This window comes from Schistocerca gregaria, chromosome 5 (genome assembly GCF_023897955.1).
Source record: "Schistocerca gregaria isolate iqSchGreg1 chromosome 5, iqSchGreg1.2, whole genome shotgun sequence".
Lineage (NCBI taxonomy): Eukaryota > Metazoa > Arthropoda > Insecta > Orthoptera > Acrididae > Schistocerca > Schistocerca gregaria.
The window spans coordinates 601,870,012-601,888,466 of record NC_064924.1 but is presented as its reverse complement, the minus strand read 5'-3'; the positions used below and the strand labels follow the sequence as shown (position 1 = coordinate 601,888,466).

The 18,455-nt window shown below is 39.9% G+C and overlaps 1 protein-coding gene across 1 annotated transcript in view; it reads right to left on the bottom strand.

Moving 5' to 3' along the window:
* Nucleotides 1–3,065: 3,065 nt before the first annotated feature.
* The window catches only part of LOC126272900 (synaptic vesicle glycoprotein 2A-like), a 155,795-nt gene continuing 140,405 nt past the window's right edge, over nt 3,066–18,455 (bottom strand). Inside the window, exons 11-12 of the mRNA XM_049976164.1 lie at nt 7,250–7,377; nt 3,066–3,718 (exon numbers count right to left, since the gene is read on the bottom strand). Of these exons, the coding sequence (XP_049832121.1) occupies nt 3,663–3,718; nt 7,250–7,377 (184 nt within the window). The 3' untranslated portion in view covers nt 3,066–3,662. The remainder of the gene's footprint in view (nt 3,719–7,249; nt 7,378–18,455) is intronic.

Sequence of the window (18,455 nt, the reverse complement as noted above, 5' to 3'; positions counted from 1 at the left end):
ATGTTATAGAGATGGCAAAGGACTTGGAAGATCAGTAGAAGGGAATGGATATTGTCTTGAAAAGAGGTTATATGTTGAACATCACCAGATGTTAAATAAGGTTAATAGTATGTATTTGAATTGTCAGGCAACAATGAAATTATGAAGGGGAATGAGATGCTAACACTAATAGATTTCAGTTATTTGGGCAGCAAAATAACTTGACGGTGGCAGACGTAGGAAATAAAATGCAGACTGGCAACAGAAAGAAAATTATTTCTAAAAAAGAGATCTATAATTGGAGTGAAAAGAAATGTATGGTGTGGATCTCTCTGAGTCTGTCTCGTATTTTTGCTCCTCAACTGAACTCTGTTTTTCTTTGTACTCTTTTTTTTTTCAATTTCTTTTTTCTGCTGAAGTTACTTCTTTCCTTGGCAGATTGACATAATCTTCTCTACAACAGTTTGGTCATACCTTTTAACATGATTGTGCTTAAATGAATCTAGTAATTACACGTACTAGGGGCATAGATTTTCCATAATTTAGAAAACAATATTTTTCTTATTACCTGAGATCAGGCTTCTTTATGGCCTTTCTCAGTGACTATAATTATTAACTATAGGAAATGTTGTTCCCACTGCTCAAATATAACAAAACTTTCCTTTACTTTTTGCCAATGGCCTGAGCAATTTTACTGATACCAGTTCCTTCATGTCCAATGATAAAAACTTTGCCGCAACCCCTACTTCTCATATTGGTCATCTCAGACCTTTAATGAATATCACACAATTTGATTGTGTATAAACTTATCCATATTGTTAACAATGAAAGATTCAGATATTTTAATGAATGACAGTTTCATACGTGAGAATGAACTATATCTTTGACATATAATTCTGAGCAATATATTTTACAGATCCGTGAGTTTACTATACTACTCTTTCTTTGTTGCTAATTAATGCTTGCAACAGGTTCGTCTGCTGTTTGTTGGTAAGCCTGTCAATAGCTACAATAATATTATACAGCTCTTCTAGAGTGTTGTTTTGTAATGGGATATTTGACATTTTGTGGAAAAAGGATTCAGTTGAACTATTTGATACTCCAACCCGAAAACAAATTTTCATGAATCCAAAATGAACAAATATTCATATCGTCAATAGATAACAATAATACAGAAAAATCTTCAGTCAAAAATATGTTCAAAGATACCAAAAAAATTACTCATTATAGCACATGCAAAAATAAGCAATCATTAGAACTCGCGTGTTCTGACACATTTCCTCAGTGTAAACATTTTAGCTTCTATATAGAGTTATGCTAATACAGGGTTTTTCCAAAAGGACTTTACATCTTTGAAAATTCATACAAATTAATTCATAGTACCTACAGAGATGATTGTAGTGTCAATTTGTAGGGAACTACATAAAGTTTTGTCTCATGTAGTTAACTAGTGCTGAATTACACCATAAGGAGTGCTAATGGCAGTTCATTAAAGATGGCAGCCTTCACTGGGCCCGAGTGTACTAGCTGTGTGTTTTGGTCTGAAGAAACGAAGTTGGCGACAATAGTTCAGTGTAATTTCCATACTGAGTATGCTAAAGATCCTCCTAGAAGGCCTACAGTTTATGAGTGGCATAAATGTTTAGTAGAAACAGGGTGCTTGGTAAGACATGGTAAATCAGGTCATTCAAGAACATCTGATGACGTCATTGAGTGAGTGAGACAATGTTTTGTCAACAGCCCTACGAAATTGACCCGGCGTGTATCTCGCGAACTGCAAATCCCACGTACGACTGTTTGGCATGAGTAGAGAAACCATTTGCATTTGAAACTGTACAGACTGACGATCTTGTAAGCAATGAAAGACACTGATAAAGTTGCCCGCAACAACTTCTGTGCAGATATATTAAATTGTTTACATGAGGATGAATGTTTCTTGGACAAAATCATCTTTTCTGACAAGTCAACTTTTCACTTAAGTGGCAAGATTAACACACATAACTGTAGGATTTGGGGCAGTGAAAATCAGTGTCAAACACTGCAACATGTTCTTGATAGCCATAAACTGAACTTTTTTTTTGTGTGTGTGTTCATTGATCAAGAACAAAGTGTACAGCCCATTTTTTTCTGTGAGAGAACCATCAACAGGGTATTGTACCTGGATACATTACACCAATTTTTGATACCACGGACTGATGAAGATGACCAATGGGGAAATGTTTATTTCATGCAAGATGTTGCACCACCCCACTATCTGGCTGACGTCTGGGATTTTTTCAGTGACCTACTCTCCAGGTCAGTGGATTAGCCCTGATGCGCCAACTGCATAGCCCCCACAAGAATTTACGCTGCAATGCTACAGTGAGTTTGGGAAGAAATTGATGCCCGATGGGATGTGTGCAGGATAACAAATGTAAACCACATACAACATCTTTAGTTCAAGATTTAAAAAAATAAAAAAAAACTTGATGTGATTTCCCACAAAATAACACTAAACTCAGCTCTGTGTCTTCTTTCAATAAATTTATATGAATTTTTAAAGTTGTTTAAGTCCTTTTTGAAACACCCTGTATTCTTATAGGTGCAAATGCACAAAAAGTAAACTTATTTGACAATGAAATTGTAACAGCAATTATTAATTTAGCTAATCTGAGTCACACTTAAATACCTACAGATTTGTTCTGGTGTCAAAACTACTATTTTACCTTCAATGACTCCAGTTCCTTGTGCCATACTGTATATAAAAAAATATGGGTAATGGATATGATAAAGAGATTCAGATCCCTCAGAGCCCTTCGATTCATTCTCTTGAACATTGTGCTACTACACGTTATTGAATGAACTGCCTTATTATCTTAACACTATGTGTTTCTTTACATAACAGTGCTGTTATAATTTAGCTCATGTCACTGCAGTACTTCTGATTAAGAATGATTGTCTACACTATGAATTTGTCCCAGACTTTTGCAATAAGCCTGGCATTTGATGAGTTATTCGGGTGCAGCCAAGTCTCTTTTGATCTTACAGTGATAAAACTCAGTGATGCTGGACAGGATCTGGGTTAAGGTACAAGTAAATAACTGTGCTAGTCTATTTATTTATGTTTATTTCACTGATTTATAATTTTCTATTGTCTACAAGTATAGTGGTTGTACAGTTGTTAATGACATCTGACATCAATATAATGTGTGTTATCAAGGTTTTTAGGATATTAAAAAGTATGGTTTACAGTAACATAAGTCGAAATTTTCCTTTTATTACAAAACATGTTTTGTATACAACATTCAGCCTTTCAGTCAAAGCAGCAATTTTACTGATAATTACATGATATGTTTCAAAAATACTGTAGGTCTTATCCAATAAGGAACAAGCAAAAGAAATTTAATGCTCCACTCTATAACCAAATATGTTAGCAGGCAGTTTAATAACAAGGTACACAATCTGGAAAGAAAAGGTGTAGGCTAAAGAAAAATATGAACTAAATCTAACTATGCTTTGTTGGTACAATAACAGATTAATTGTTCTATTTTCATATTTCTTCTCTGCTTTTCTTGATGCCCAAAATACCAGCAGGGATTGATTTAAAGCAGTTCTTAAAATAACTATCACTGTCATGAAACCACTAAAAAACAAAACCATATTGTGTCATTGCTGGCTGTCATCTTTGATACTGCTGCGTTACATTACTGAAGAGACACCTTGTTAGTATCAGGAAGCAGCGTAGTGATACCAGCACACACTGCAAAAAAAAAAAAAAAAAAAAAAAAAAAAAATTAATAGTGCATGTAAAACGATCATGTGGTGGGTGCAATGGTCAACAACCAATAAGTTTAACATTATATTGTGTATTAGAAACAAAGATTCCAAGACTTACCAAGCGGGAAAGTGCCGGTAGACAGGCACAATAAAATAACACACAAATACAAACACACGAAATTTCGAGCTTTCGCAACTGGCGGCTGCTTCATCAGGAAAGAGGGAAGTAAAAGGAAAGATGAAAGGATGTGGGTTTCAAGGTAGAGGGTAAGGAGTCATTCCAATCCTGGGAGCGGAAAGACTTACCTTAGAGGGGAAAAAAGGATAGGTATATACGGGTGCGCGCGCGCGCCCACACACACACACACACACACACACACACACACATCCATCCATCCATCCATACGTACACAGACACAAGCAGACATATTTAAAGGCAAAGAGTTTGGGCAGAGATGTCAGTCGAGGCGGATGTGTGGAGGCAAAGATGATGATGAATGACAGGTGAGGTATGAGTGGCGGCAACTTGAAATTGGTGGAGATTGAGGCCTGGTGGATAACGAGAAGAGAGGAAATATTGAAGGGCAAGTTCCCATCTCCCAAGTTCGTATAGGTTGGTGTTGGTGGGAAGTATCCAGATAACCCGGACGGTGTAACACTGTGCCAAGATGTGCTGGCCATGCACCAAGGCATGTTTAGCCACAGGGTGATCCTCATTACCCACAAACACTGTCTGCCTGTGTCCATTCATGCGAATGGACAGCAACAAACTGTCCAGTCTTTCCACTCCCGGGGTTGGAATGACTCCTTACCCTCTCCCTTAAAACCCACATCCTTTCATCTTTCCTTTTCCTTCCCTCTTTCCTGACGAAGCAGCCGCCTGTTGCAAAAGCTCGAAATTGTGTGTGTGTGTGTGTGTGTGTGTGTGTGTGTGTGTGTGTGTGTGTTATTTTATTGTGCCTGTCTACCGGCGCTTTCCCGCTTGGTATGTCTTGGAATCTTTGTTTTTAATATATTTTTCCCATGTGGAAGTTTCTTTCTATTTTATTTACAACATTATATTGTGTGTTATATCTTTCGTTTGATTATCTTTTGTATCTCTCAGTACTAGTGTATAGCTGTGAAAACGTGCCTGTGTTGTGCTTTTTTGTTGGGAAGTAAATTGTGGTAAATAAAGAACATGTCATTAAAGTGCATAGGAGTACACTTGTCACTTACAACGGTGACTCCAATGTGGTCTGTTGTGGAATTTCTTTTATATTCTGACCCAAAAGTATGGTCTGACATTATGAGGATACCACAAACCACTGTCAAGACAGAAGGTTAAGTATCGTCAGCACCTGGCTCTTCCCTATGGTCTCCTACTACTCCCTCTTGTGGCGACATCTCATGATGGGTTACTATAAAGCTACTGCCTTTTTGGCCTACAAGGCTGCAGTTATGGTTGCTGCTAGTGGGTGCCATTTTTCAGCTGCTCGACGTTACTTCAGAAGCGGACCAATTCGCTTTTGCCGTTTTGCAGCTGGACTTCAACATTAATGAGCCAGTGGAGGATAGTCTGCCTCATTGTTCTTTCGCAGTGTCTAAACTTATTTGCAGTTTGTATTATGTTGCCAGAAAACGTGCTTAATTTATTAATTTAATTATGAATATGTTCTTTTATGATAAATAATGAACTTGTTTAAGATGTTAAATTATATTTATCTATCTTTGGAGTTTATAAGGTCAGTAGATCAAAGAAGCTAGCTAGGAAGTGGGAATGTCTGCAACTTCCGGACACATGTTGGCTTGCCTGCCACCTCTTTTTCAGTCTTGGAGGAAGGCGGATGTGTTTTTGTGACAAGTGAAGTATAATGGATTTAGATTATCAACGTTGATAGTGAAAATGGTGTAGCTCCTAACAAAAAGTATGAATAAATATAATTTTTATAATTTTAGCTGAAAGTATTTCCAATACTGTGGAGTTTATTTAAACAGAAGAAAACCCAGGCCATGCTTGATGTTGGAATAATTATTTTGCAGACAAAGAAAACTATGAAACCTACCTAGACAAATGAGATATGCAGATATTGGGTGTGTAATCTTTCAGTAACTTCTAAAAAAATAATTCGTGCTTAAATTGTGCTGGGACTGATCGTATTATTCCCATTCAAAAACACGTGGTGGGAGTGTTGTCCTACCACACTATACCGTGTAAGATTCTACAAACAATTTTTCAGTTATCTAAGAAATGAGTAAGATAACAACTAGTACACTAGAAATAAGGAAATGTCTCTGTGTTGGTGCAGATGGAAGCAGCAAGGATCCACAGTGGAGGATAAAAATACATAAAATTATGTACAAAAATTATGTACAAAACATCTCTTAGGCACACTACGAATGTAGTGGTGTGGACATGTTGGGAATGTGGGTCTCACGGGGAGTGTGCAAAGCATAAGTCCCTGCAGTCGTGCTATCCCCTGTGCCCTCGGTGACTCAGATGGATAGAGCGTCTGCCATGTAAGCAGGAGATCCCGGGTCCGAGTCCCGGTTGGGGCACACATTTTCAACATGTCCCTAATGATGTATATCAACGTCTGTTTGCAGCTAGGGTGTCCATTTAATTATCGTTTCATTTCTAGCAAAGCTGCATGGTCATCTACGGTAACTGTTCTTTCGGGAACAGATACTATCGTCATGTATACTTACAAAAACACATAAAATGTGTGGGAAAATAACAAAAAGGACAGAGAGGATGATATATGGGGAAAGAACGTGAAACCTGAGGGAGTAGAGCTGACAGTGAAAGGTGAAAACAAACTGAAATCAACATGAAAACACAATGAGATCAAAGAGAAAAATAAATAAAAAGAGAATAATGTGGGATGCAGGTCAGTGGGTGGATATGTATGAAGAAGGGGGACAGAGAATGTGACAGGATTAGGAGAGGTTGGTATGTGTGACAAATGCCATCTTGATCATACTCTTGTAAATATCACTTTAGCCAACTGCATTACATGACAGTCCTAAGAATATTGTTTCTGCCATCTCGGGAGGCACATGAAGATGTGCAGAAAACATTGGTCTCAAACTTAACTCTAAGAAGCAACACATGATCCTTATATTGGACCAAAATTTGATTAGTTAACATTCTGATGAAGCAATTCCTGCCATACTTCTTGATGGTCCCTGAGAGAGAGAGAGAGAGAGAGAGAGAGAGAGAGAGAGAGAGAGAGAGAGAGAGAGAAGAGAGGGAGTGACCTTACACTACATCCTGTAGTTGGTCTGCCCACCTCTCCTGAACCATGTTTTACTAAGATTTTCTTTATTTGTTCTTGCATTAGTTCTAGGGTCCTCCATCATAATAATCAAACCTTAAAGTGTGGCTATAAAACAGCAATTTAAACATTAGCTGATACTTGTTAGTAGTGTTTTTCAGCATGTAACAAATAACATTTTGAACTTAAGATGATTAACTAATCAGGCAAGTAAATATTTCAGCTGAAACATCTAGTATTGTAGGATGAATACTTACTCAGTACTAAAGCAGTCAACAGGGAAAATGGAGCTATACAGTCAATTGCCAGCAAGTATGGAAAGGATAAATTTCCACTAAAGGCTCCCAGTCGACTTGACATTATATTGAGACTCATTGCCATGGACCTGGAACAGTTATATACAATTTATTACACATGTTAAACAAATTACATTTGTCTTGTTGCATTACATAAATAACATCACCTTCATTAAAAATATTGATTTTAGTATTATTGAAAGTTTAGTACTATTTACACTGGAACCTGATACTGGAAGGTTGCTTTCTTTGTATGTACTTCATAAGTAGAATGAATGTGAAAATCAGTACATATGTCTACAGAAAGCTACTTGTTGGGGATGGCATCATCTGCTAAATACTTTTATTGTCATCTTTACAGAAAATGAATGTGTACTATTCCACATGCTGTAAATTGAGCAAATAACTGTATTTATGGCTGTCTTAGGTTGCTCTTGACATTAATTGTACTATAGATTTGTCTTTTGCATTCACAAGAATTTTGTAAAGACAAAATTATTGGCACCCGAATTCCATCTGTGGTGTTGAGAGAATGTGCTTACTGGGAAGTAAAGTGAAAGATTAACGATTAACTCCTAAGCTAGTGGGTGCATTACTGTCTCAGTGTCAGCTCAACATGCAAGCACTAGTGTTCGATAGTCCAGCCCCAGGGTACATAACTGGCACAAATGCTGAGCAGTTGACATATTTTTACAGGCTGAGGAGAGTCTGACAGTCAGTGCTCATGGAGAACAGCTTCGACAAGCTGCACAACATTTAACTGAGCAATAACTTGCAAGCTGTAAAGTTGTTGGTTTGGCAAAGAGGTTGCACTGATATCAATGAAATTTTGTTCCAGCTTTGCTGATACATGCTGTGCACTAAAGTAAATGAAGTTCCAACCCAATCTGCAGCAACATTTTGTTTATAAAGCATTGTCAAATAGTCATTTTGTGTGTGTTCCATTAAAATAGATAAACAGGAACACTGTACCATCATAAAAATCTTGGTGTAGTTTAACGTAAAAAATAATATCTCAAAAGTTAGTAGAAGGGCTATACAAAGTGTGCATCTTCTTCTCAGAACAATTCTTGTTGTCGTCAATGTGCAACCATTCAGTTGAGGTACTGAATGATTGATAATCACATAAAACCAGCATTCAGATGAGTCCTCTTTCAGAGTTAAAAGAATGTACGTACATTTGCACGGTTAATTTGTCATGGTTGGGTACATTATACCAGCACTCGAGCTTAGCTGGCTGTATCGGTTGTAATGGCGAGGGAAGAAAAGAGGTGGAGAGTGGGAGGCAGCATTGGGGGACGAGTGGCTGATAGCGTTGAGGGAGAGGTAACAAGTGCACGGGATAGGAACATGCCACTCGTAAGCTCACTCTGGAGGAGTCACGGGGCTGTGTGTGAGGCACTGTGACATGAAAGAGTAGGCTGGGAGAGGGGAATGGAACAGATGAAGAGGGAGACTACCAAGAGAAGGGCACGAGTACTCTATCTCCTCTATCCTCGTCCTGTCCACTTGTATTCTGGAATGCCAAAGTGTACTTTTTATTGACTGCCCTGTAAAGAATAAAACAATAACTTGCAAATACTATGCAAGTATTATGGGCAAACTGGATGACAAAAAATCAAGATGAGATCTGCTTAACAAATAGAAAGAAAAAAAACTGTTTTTCAGCAGGACAGTGCACCTGCCCACAAAGATGCTTTGGCAATAGTTTGAGTAGATGGAAAATAATTTGAATCAAATGAAAAGATAAATGTAGAGTAGGTTTTTGCAGGCCATTTGAAACTTACTTCAGACAAAGAATAAAATATGCTGAAATGAAAGTGCATATTTGTCTAAGGAGAGCTGCCTCTTACTGAGAGGCTTTGAGTTATCGGCATCCTCATATATTGTGTCAAAATTGTGTTTCAGAAAGGGTGCAGTATTTACCAATATATTGTCATTACATATGTCTGCTTTTATAAACCATGCCAATTCATTGCAAAATTTCAGTCTTTATGGAACTATTCTCATGCCCATTGTAAGAAGTCACACTGTAACTTCAGAGTCTTCCTTATGTATGCTGTGGTACTATATCCCTCAAGTGCCAAAATTCAATCAAATATAAATTCAAAATTTCTCCCCAACAACAGAATAACAGATAGTTTATGCACACTAAGGAGACAATATGAGTCACTTCCAGCTTCCCTCATCCATTTACTTGAGATGGCATACAATATTCTTACCAGCGTCTTTCTAATTCTAGAATACTGCTACATCTATGGCTATTATCTGCAAGCCATTTATGGTATGTGGCAGAGCATACTTTGTACACCACTGCCCCCACCTCCCCCCTTTGCTACTCTAGCTGCAAATGGTGTGTGGGAAGAATGAGTATTGGTAAATTTCCATTTTAGGGTGACTCCCTCTAACTTTAACTTCATGGCCTTCTCATGAGATATAAATAAGAGGAAGCAATATATTAGTTTACTGTAGTAGGAATATAAATTGTTTGAATTTTAACAGTAAACCAAACTGGCAAACATGCCTCTTCTGTAGTGCCTTTCATTGGAATTGGGAGATCATGTCGATGACACGGATGCAGTTAGTAAAAGAGCATATAACAAAACACATGGCTCATCATTGGACCCTCTCTGTTTCCTCTATTATTGACCCTTTCTGGCAATGGCACCAGACTGAGGAGCAATACTCAAGTGTCACTGAAACGAGGGTTTTGTAAGCCACCTCCTTTGGGAGTGGACTAAACACCCAGATGATTCTTCCAATGGATCTCAGTTGGGTCTCTGTCTTCTCTACAATTACGAGGAGCATACAAAAAGTAAGTTCCTACCACATCCAGAGATGGTACCAGTAGTCAGATAGGAATGCGCATGTGCACGAACTGAGGGGAGGTATGTGTGAATAATGCTGTTCGGTTTCAGTCTTGTGATGGCAGTGGTTACTACACAGTGCTAGGATAAAATGGCTGCTCTGATACTGTCTCCAACCAACTGCGAGGTTTGTGCAGTTATCTGATTTCTGGGCACCCAGAAGCTGATTTTTGCATGCTCAGAAGCAATCTCCAGCAGACACCCGCCACCAGTTGTGCCATGTGTACGTTCGTGACATTGTGAGTGACAGTATGGTCAAATGACAGTGCCAGCAATTCACAGAAGGATGGGCCGATATTCATAAAGACCATAGTGGCCGACTATCTCTGGTAATGATAGATGTGATGGAAAGTGCGACGAGCACTTTTTGAAAAGCACCACTTCACAATTTCGGAACTGTTGAACGAAATTGTCTTCCAGTGGCTTGAGTTTCATAAAGTGTGCGCAATATGGGTGCCAGGTAAACTGACAGATCAACACAAAACCAAACATCTGGCTGCAGCATTGACATTCCTACAGCAGTACTTGGGGGAAAGTAATAGTTTCGTGATTGTATTGTCTTTGTGGATGAAACCTAGATGTTGCATGCCACACCAGAAATGAATCAACATTCCATACATTGGCAGCATAGTGGCTCACCTGTCAAGGCCAAACTCAGGCAAACAGTCACTGTCAAAAAACCCATGTGCACTGTCTTCTGGGATTGATGTGGTGTCCTCCTGTGCAAGTTTTTCTTGTAAAGGGAGGCCATAAATGGTGGTTGGTATTGACAGACATTGCAAAATCTGAGGAGAGTGATCCAGAACAAGAGATGTGGGATGTCAACAAGAAGCATTATACTTGATCATAAAAATGCCAGCATGTAACAAATAACACGAAATGTGTCAAATCAGTTTGGATGGGAGATCTTGGACCATCCATCCTACAGCCAAAAGTTTCCCCAAGTGGCTTTCATATTTTTCATGTCATGAAGTATTTTCTGGCAGCAAATGTTTTCACAATGATGCTGAGGTGCAGACTGAAGTGACTTCGTGGTTCTGAATATTGGCGGCACACTCCTATGACACGGGGATATAATTGACGGTACACCGTTATGACAAAAGCATCAACAGCGGTGGTGACTGTTGAGAAGTAGCCAGTGAATCTATGTAGATATTACAGGAAATACTTCTTACTTAGTGATGTTTTTATTTTCTTTATCGCTCATTGGAGCTTACTTTCTGGACACACCTCATAGTTACACACAGTCACTCCACGTTAAATCCCTCTGTAAGCATATTTCCAGATATTTAATGGATGTGACTGCTTCCAGTGATTCTTCAGAAATTATGTAATTACACAATAAAAAGTCTTTTTGCCTATTTATGTGCAATAAATTATATTTGTTTTTGTTGTGTATCAACTGCCAATCCTGCACCATGTACGAGTCCTCTGCGGGTCTTCGTGCCTTTTGCTAAAAGTTTCTAGCATTGTGCCCTGACTATAAACAACTGCATTGTACATGAATAACCTCATGGAGCTTCCAACAGTAACAGCTAGCTCATTATTATTAACAGTAATGTTCCTACAAAACTCCTTCAGGATACACGCAAACTTACTTTCACATCTCACAAGATTTATCTCTGTTAAGAAAGATATTCTATTTTCTATTTACTAGGAACTCTTCAGTCGAGTAACAAAGATGTGCTGATATTCTGTACACTCGTGTTTTATTCACAATGTAACAGTGTAAAATTGTATTGATTGCCTTCCAGATGTCATCCTTGGTGCTGGTATCTGGGTGTCATGGATAGACAGAGCAAACTGTGTTTCACGTGATGATTGTTCATGGAATCAATGTTGATTCCTCCAGAGGAGATATTTAATCTCCAGAAAGGTCATAATATGTGAGCATACAATGAGTTCCATAAATCTATAACACACTGATGTCAATGATACAGGCTTATAACTATGTGTGTTTGTTTGATGACCTTTCTTGAAAATGGGAATGATCTGCACTCTTTTCCAATAACTTGGAACACTTTGTTTCCTAATGACATAAGGTAAACAGGTGTTAGAAAAGAAACTGTACACAGATACTCTATGTACAATTGTGTAGTATCTCATCAGGTCCAGTTGCCTTCCTCTGTTGAGCAATTTTACGTGGGTTGGAACTTAAATAGTGGCAGCTATTTATTCACAACCAATACAAAAGAGTTACATGTTTTCACCTGTTACAGTCCTTCAGGGTAGTCACCAGTATTGTGTAGAACCCATTGCCAGCGATGTGGAAGGCGTAGTATACCTTTAGCAGAACCTGTTCTGTTAGCGGTGCGAATGGAGCAGTCTACTGCCTGTCGAATCTCTGGAACAGTTCTGAAGTGAATGCCATGAAGGGCTTCCTTCATCTTTGGAATCAAATCAAAAGCATAAGGACTTAGGTCACCAGCGATCAGCTTTGTGAAGGAAGCAGCGACACTTTCTGCGCAACCCACCAATCATTTTGCATGACAAAGCGCAGCCGCATACAGGGCAAGCTGTGGCTGCTCTGTCTGGTTGATGGGACTGGGAAGTACTGTATCATCCACCATACTTCCCAGACTTAAGTCCTTGTGACTTTTATTTGATTCTGAAGATGAAGGAACCAGTTCATGGCATTTGCTTCAGAACTATTCCAGAGATTCGACAGGCAGCAGACCGCTCCATTTGCACCACCAACAGAACAGGCTCTGCTAACGGTACACTATGCCTTCCACATCGCTGGCAACAGGTTCTACACAACACTGGCGACTACTTTGATGGACAGTAACAGATGCAAACATGTAACTCTTTTGTATTGATTGCGAATAAATAGCTGCCACTATTTAAGTTCCAACCCTCGTAGTTAATTTTTATGGTGCAGTCACTTACTTTTGTATTTGTCATTATGGCATTCGTGCACTGTTAAGAGGAGGAACCATTGTCTGATCTTCCTTAAAGAAAAGCATTTGGAAAAGAGAATTTAGTGTTTCTGCCTTTTCTCTGATATCCTCTGTTTCAATACCATTATGGTCGCTGAGTGTCTTTACAGATGGCTTTGATCTGTTGTCTCTGAGGAGTAATTCGGGTTTCACTGTGGGCTCTTCATGAGCTATCAACTTCTGCATCTGGTGCAGAAGGCAATGTATGCAATAGACCACTAGGATTCTTTGGAGTTGTTTTCCTAGTCATATGCTGTGATTTCAACAACATGTGGCATGGCAGGTCCATCTTCAACTTTTTTAGTCAGTATGTACCAGTATCACTTGTCTGTGTCTATGACATACCTAAAGGAGGAACATTTCAAGTGTGCATCAATATAGGATCTCTTTGGACCACACCACCATTGTCAGTTCTGGAGGTAATGTTCTATATTATATCCACAACTAACAAGTCAACCAAGAACCACATGCAGCTCACACCATATGCAGACAACAGGTCTTTGCAGCACATAGGGTAATATGTCCTAAAACCAATGAACTACCTGAGAAGTAATTTGGGTTTCACTGTGGGCACTCCATAAGCTATCAATTTCTGCAGATGCTGCAGAAGGTAACTGTTGCAACAGAACACTAGGAATTCTTTGGAGTTGTCTTCCTAGTCATATCCTGTGATTTCAAATACGTTGGCCCTAAAGTGGCATCTGACTTCCAACACACCAAAAGCCAACCCACAGTCAACTGTTGTGAAATCCTGACTAACCTGTGATCCGTAAAAATTCGTGGAAACCTGGTGGTGTAGAGGAGAACAGTATGTTACCTAGATGTCATGTTGGACACTTTGTTAACATGGTTCCCACACATACACAGACTGTAGGGGAAGGTGAAGATGTTGTGTCACTTCAAATGCCTCTACCCACTGCCGTATCCTACATCAACATTACCAGAACACCTTGGCATCATTGTGCATAGTGACTGGCATATTTCCTACCAAGGGACATCTCCAAACCACAACCGCAGCAAGTCGTGCAGATGCAGCAAATCACAGGTACAACATTGCTACAAAATCCCATGAAAGTGGTATTAATTTGAGGACCATCAGATCCTGGCACTTGAATACAAAAACCACTGTGGTGCCATCAGAAGATGAGCAGATCTGCTGGTAAGATAATAAGGATATGAAGGATAAAAGAGTCAAAGGGATCATTCCAACCGACAACCAACTGAAATGCACAAATCATGGAGTGAACAAAATGGAAGAAGAGACTGTAAGGTTTCAGGCTTAATTGGAATCAGGGCATACAAAAGAAAGCCTTGCAAAGATTAAACAGTGTAAGTGATCAAACAGAGATGCACATGGTGAAACAGAAAGTTCTTTTATAATATACCAGTGAAGACAATGACAAATGTATCAGTCTCCAAATTTTATTCTGTATAAACTTCACCTGCTTGACAGTGTCTTGTTAGCAAATGGGTTGCAATGCCTCTTGTGTGCCATCAGCAAACCCAAGTGATCTTTCATGGTTCAAACATTCAATGGCAATAGTCTAGTGACCATGCTAATAGGTATAACCAGTGACTTGTGCTGAGTAGAGGAGCATGTGCCACATTGTGGCTTCTGTGCACCATAATGAATGGTTGGTCCTGGATGATATGATTGGCCATTAATTGTTCTTATCAATCATTGGAATGGAGAGTGATTTGCTTTACTGTAACCCTTCTATCCATGGTTGTTTCTCACTTACATCTGAAAGTGTCACGTGCATGCACATTTTCCAGGTAGTCCTATGTGTGGTACCAATGTTTCTGGCCTAGTTTCACTTTGGCTTGCAGCACTACATATTTCATGGCGTAAGGCATGACAAAATATTTATTCAGGCACCCATGGTTTTCACACTTGACACATTGTTGTGAAAAAAGTCGAGCACCTGCATGACATCAAAAAGTGTCTCACATGTCTGGTACTCGCAATCAACTGAGCTGTGATAACAAGTCTTGCACCAGTTCTGTACCTGACTGTCACACTGACATCCTCTACAAGGTGTGATGGCATCTCAGTCACTTGATATGTTGAACTATACTATTCACCAAGGGGAAACCTGCAGGTATTGTCAATTCAGTTTCTTTATGAGTGTACTTCTTAAAATGGATAGTGGTGTGGAATTAGGGTACTAAGGTGTAATAGAACCACTACCAAATGTTGTATGACATGGTGATACATGAATCGTTGTATTGCATAGAGTGAATTTAGTGATCTTCTGCACTATTACAACTTCAAGAATGCACTTCTCATCTCTTCCATAGGTCCTCTCCTTGGGATTTCACAGAGATTTTGACCTCTCAAAGCTCTCAATGTTCCCACAGAGTCTCCACAGGGAGTGCAGAGCATTTTGGGTTGAATTGATGGCGAGTGATGGGCAAGATCGTCAGACTGCAGGCATGTGAGTGAGACACAATGAGACTGTTCCTCATTAAATCGTGTGTTGGATGGCTGTCGTACTACAGTGGTAAGTTTATGTGGGGACTCCAGCATGCACAGGTATTCATTGTGTGCCGCAGAGGAGGAGTTACATGTTGGCGAACAGCATACGAGTGATATTGCACCAGGTATTGAGGTGGCTGCCTGATGTGGCCATAACACCATTCAGAGGTGACGTCCGATGCAGGTGACAGTGACAGTAGCTCTGTGAGCAGCTGATACGTCATGCTGGTAGCAGAGGCAAGGTTATTGAAATTGCTGTAGTCTCTTTGTCTAGTTTGGAATTTGTGGTCAATGTCCATCAGGGGTGCAATGTTGTCATCCTGCAGAACCCACACAGGTTTGAACATCACAAGCAACACAGTTGTTGGTGTGCTGTACACTAGTACTTTGATTGCCGCAGAACAGCACTTTGTGAGGCCTTATGTCTGGTGGCTGGAAAACTGGGTGTATGGTGTCATCGTGTAAGAGGGTCACTCCAAAAGAAATGCACACTATTTTTTTTTTTTTAGAAAATCCATCTTTTATTCTACACGTTTGAAAGGTTTACAGTGTGTAGATACATCCTTTAGGAACAATATTTTCATTTCTCCACATAATTTCCATCCCTCTCAACTGCCTTATGCCATCTTGGAACCAGCACCTGTATACCCACAAGGTAAAATTCTGGACCATCCTATTGGAGACACTGTTTGGCAGCGTGCACAAGGGAGTCATATACTTAAAACCTTGTTCCACGAAGAGAGTCTTTCAGTTTCCCAAAAAGATGATAGTCACATGGAGCCAGGTCAGGACTGCAAGGCAGATGATTCAGTGTTGTCCATCTGAGTTTCGTGATCGCTTCCATGGTTTTTTGGGTGGCATGTGGCCATGCATTGTCGTGCAACAGCAAACCATCCTGCTTTTGCCGGTGTGGTTGAACATGACTCAGTCAAGCTTGAAGTTTCTCGAGTGTCATCACATATGCATCAGAATTTATGGTGGTTCCACTTGGCATGATGTCCACAAGCATGAGTCGTTTGGAATCGAAAAACACCATAGCCATAACTTTTCCAGCAGAAGGTGTGGTTTTGAATTTTTTTTCTTGGGTGAATTTGCATGATGACACTCCATTGATTGCCTCTTCGTCTCTGGTGAAAAATGATGAAGCCATGTTTCATCACCTGTCACCAATTCTTCCAAGAAATTCATGTGCGCCATTCTTGTACTGTTCCAAATGCTTGCTGCATACCGTTTTTCTTGTTTCTTTGTGAGCCACTGTCAACGTCCTGGGAACCCACCTGGCACAAACCTTTTTTAATGCCAACACTTTATGTATTTTGCATAAGCTTCCTTCCCCTATCCGAATGTAGCGTGACAATTCATTCATTGTGATGCGTCTGTCAGCAGTCACCAATTCGTTAACTCTCTGCACATTGTCTGGAGTGTGTGCAGTATGAAGTCTGCTGCTGCAAGGACAATCCTCAATATTGCCTTGCCTGCTTTCATCGCGTAACCTGCTTGCCCACTGACTAACTGTACTGCCATCGACAGCAGAATCTCCATACACCTTTTTCAACCTCTTGTGGATGTTTCCCACTGTCTCGTTTTCACAACACAGGAATTCTATGACAGCACGTTGCTTCTGACGAACGTCAAGTGTAGCAGCCATCTTGAAGACATGCTGTGATGGTGCCACTCACAGGAACAGGTTCAACTAAGTTTGAAAACAAGTGGGAAGGATGTATCTACACACTGTAAAACTTTCACACATGCAGAATGAAAACTATATTTTTACCAAAATAGTGTGCATTTCTTTTGGAGTGACCCTCATATCATTATAAACTAACAACAGTGGAGGTCCTTATGAACAAAGCATGTTGGCAACATATACATGTTCTGAATATGCCTATGAACCTGGTCCACTAATGTGAGCAGGTCAGTGTGTGTTGCTTCAAATGTAGGCTGCACAAACTCCGTGGGAAGCAATAGGATTTCACTGTGTAAGATCTCGGCAAGTGATGCTTGAAGGTGAAATTTACATGTTGACCGAATGCCAAGGACCAACCATAGCAATGCCTTGTACCAGGACTTACTGTGGCACATCAGAGCTGCCTTTGGAGTCCTGTGCCACCTCTCAACAAGCACATTGCTTCGGAGATGGTAAGATGTGGCATGTGTGCAACTGATACCACACAGGTGGCACAGGTCTGTGAAGAGGAAGGACTCAAACTAAGAGCCCTGGTTTGTGATGATCTGTTCTGGAATTCCAAAGTGCACGATCCACATTTCTGTATAGGTGTGCACCATCATTTCCACTGTACTGTCATGGGTAGGTACCACCTAGATCCAACTCAATGTTCTTATCAGTAACTGAACATAGGTACAAGAAACCTTCCAATGGAGGAAGAGGTCCCAATGTCGATATGTACATGTTGGAAATCTGCCTTGGGTATCGGAAAGTGCTTGCACTGTGGCTGGGTGTTTCGACTAGCTTTGATTTGTTGACAGACTAGGCAGCCTATGTAGAATGCCTGCTGTCTAGTTTAACCCCATACCACATGAATGGGTCAGTGACCATGCACGTTGTTGTCCTAATTTCTGGGTAGCTCAAGGTTGTGTAGGCTGTTGAATACTTCCCATTACATACTGAGTGGCACAATGGTGCACATCATATCTTGGGATTCATCACACAGCAGTTTTAGCTTGATATTGGGTAAGATTCGACATCTGATGCAAAGACTGGTCATTGTATCTGTCATGAGATCGTTGATGGAAGGGTTGTTTGCTTGCTCTGCAGCCGTAAGTTCATAGTCGTATTATAATGAAATTTCACTGATCCATGAGATTGCCTTACACTCTCACGAGCTTTTGATGTAACCAGCTGCTGTGAGGATAAGGACTGT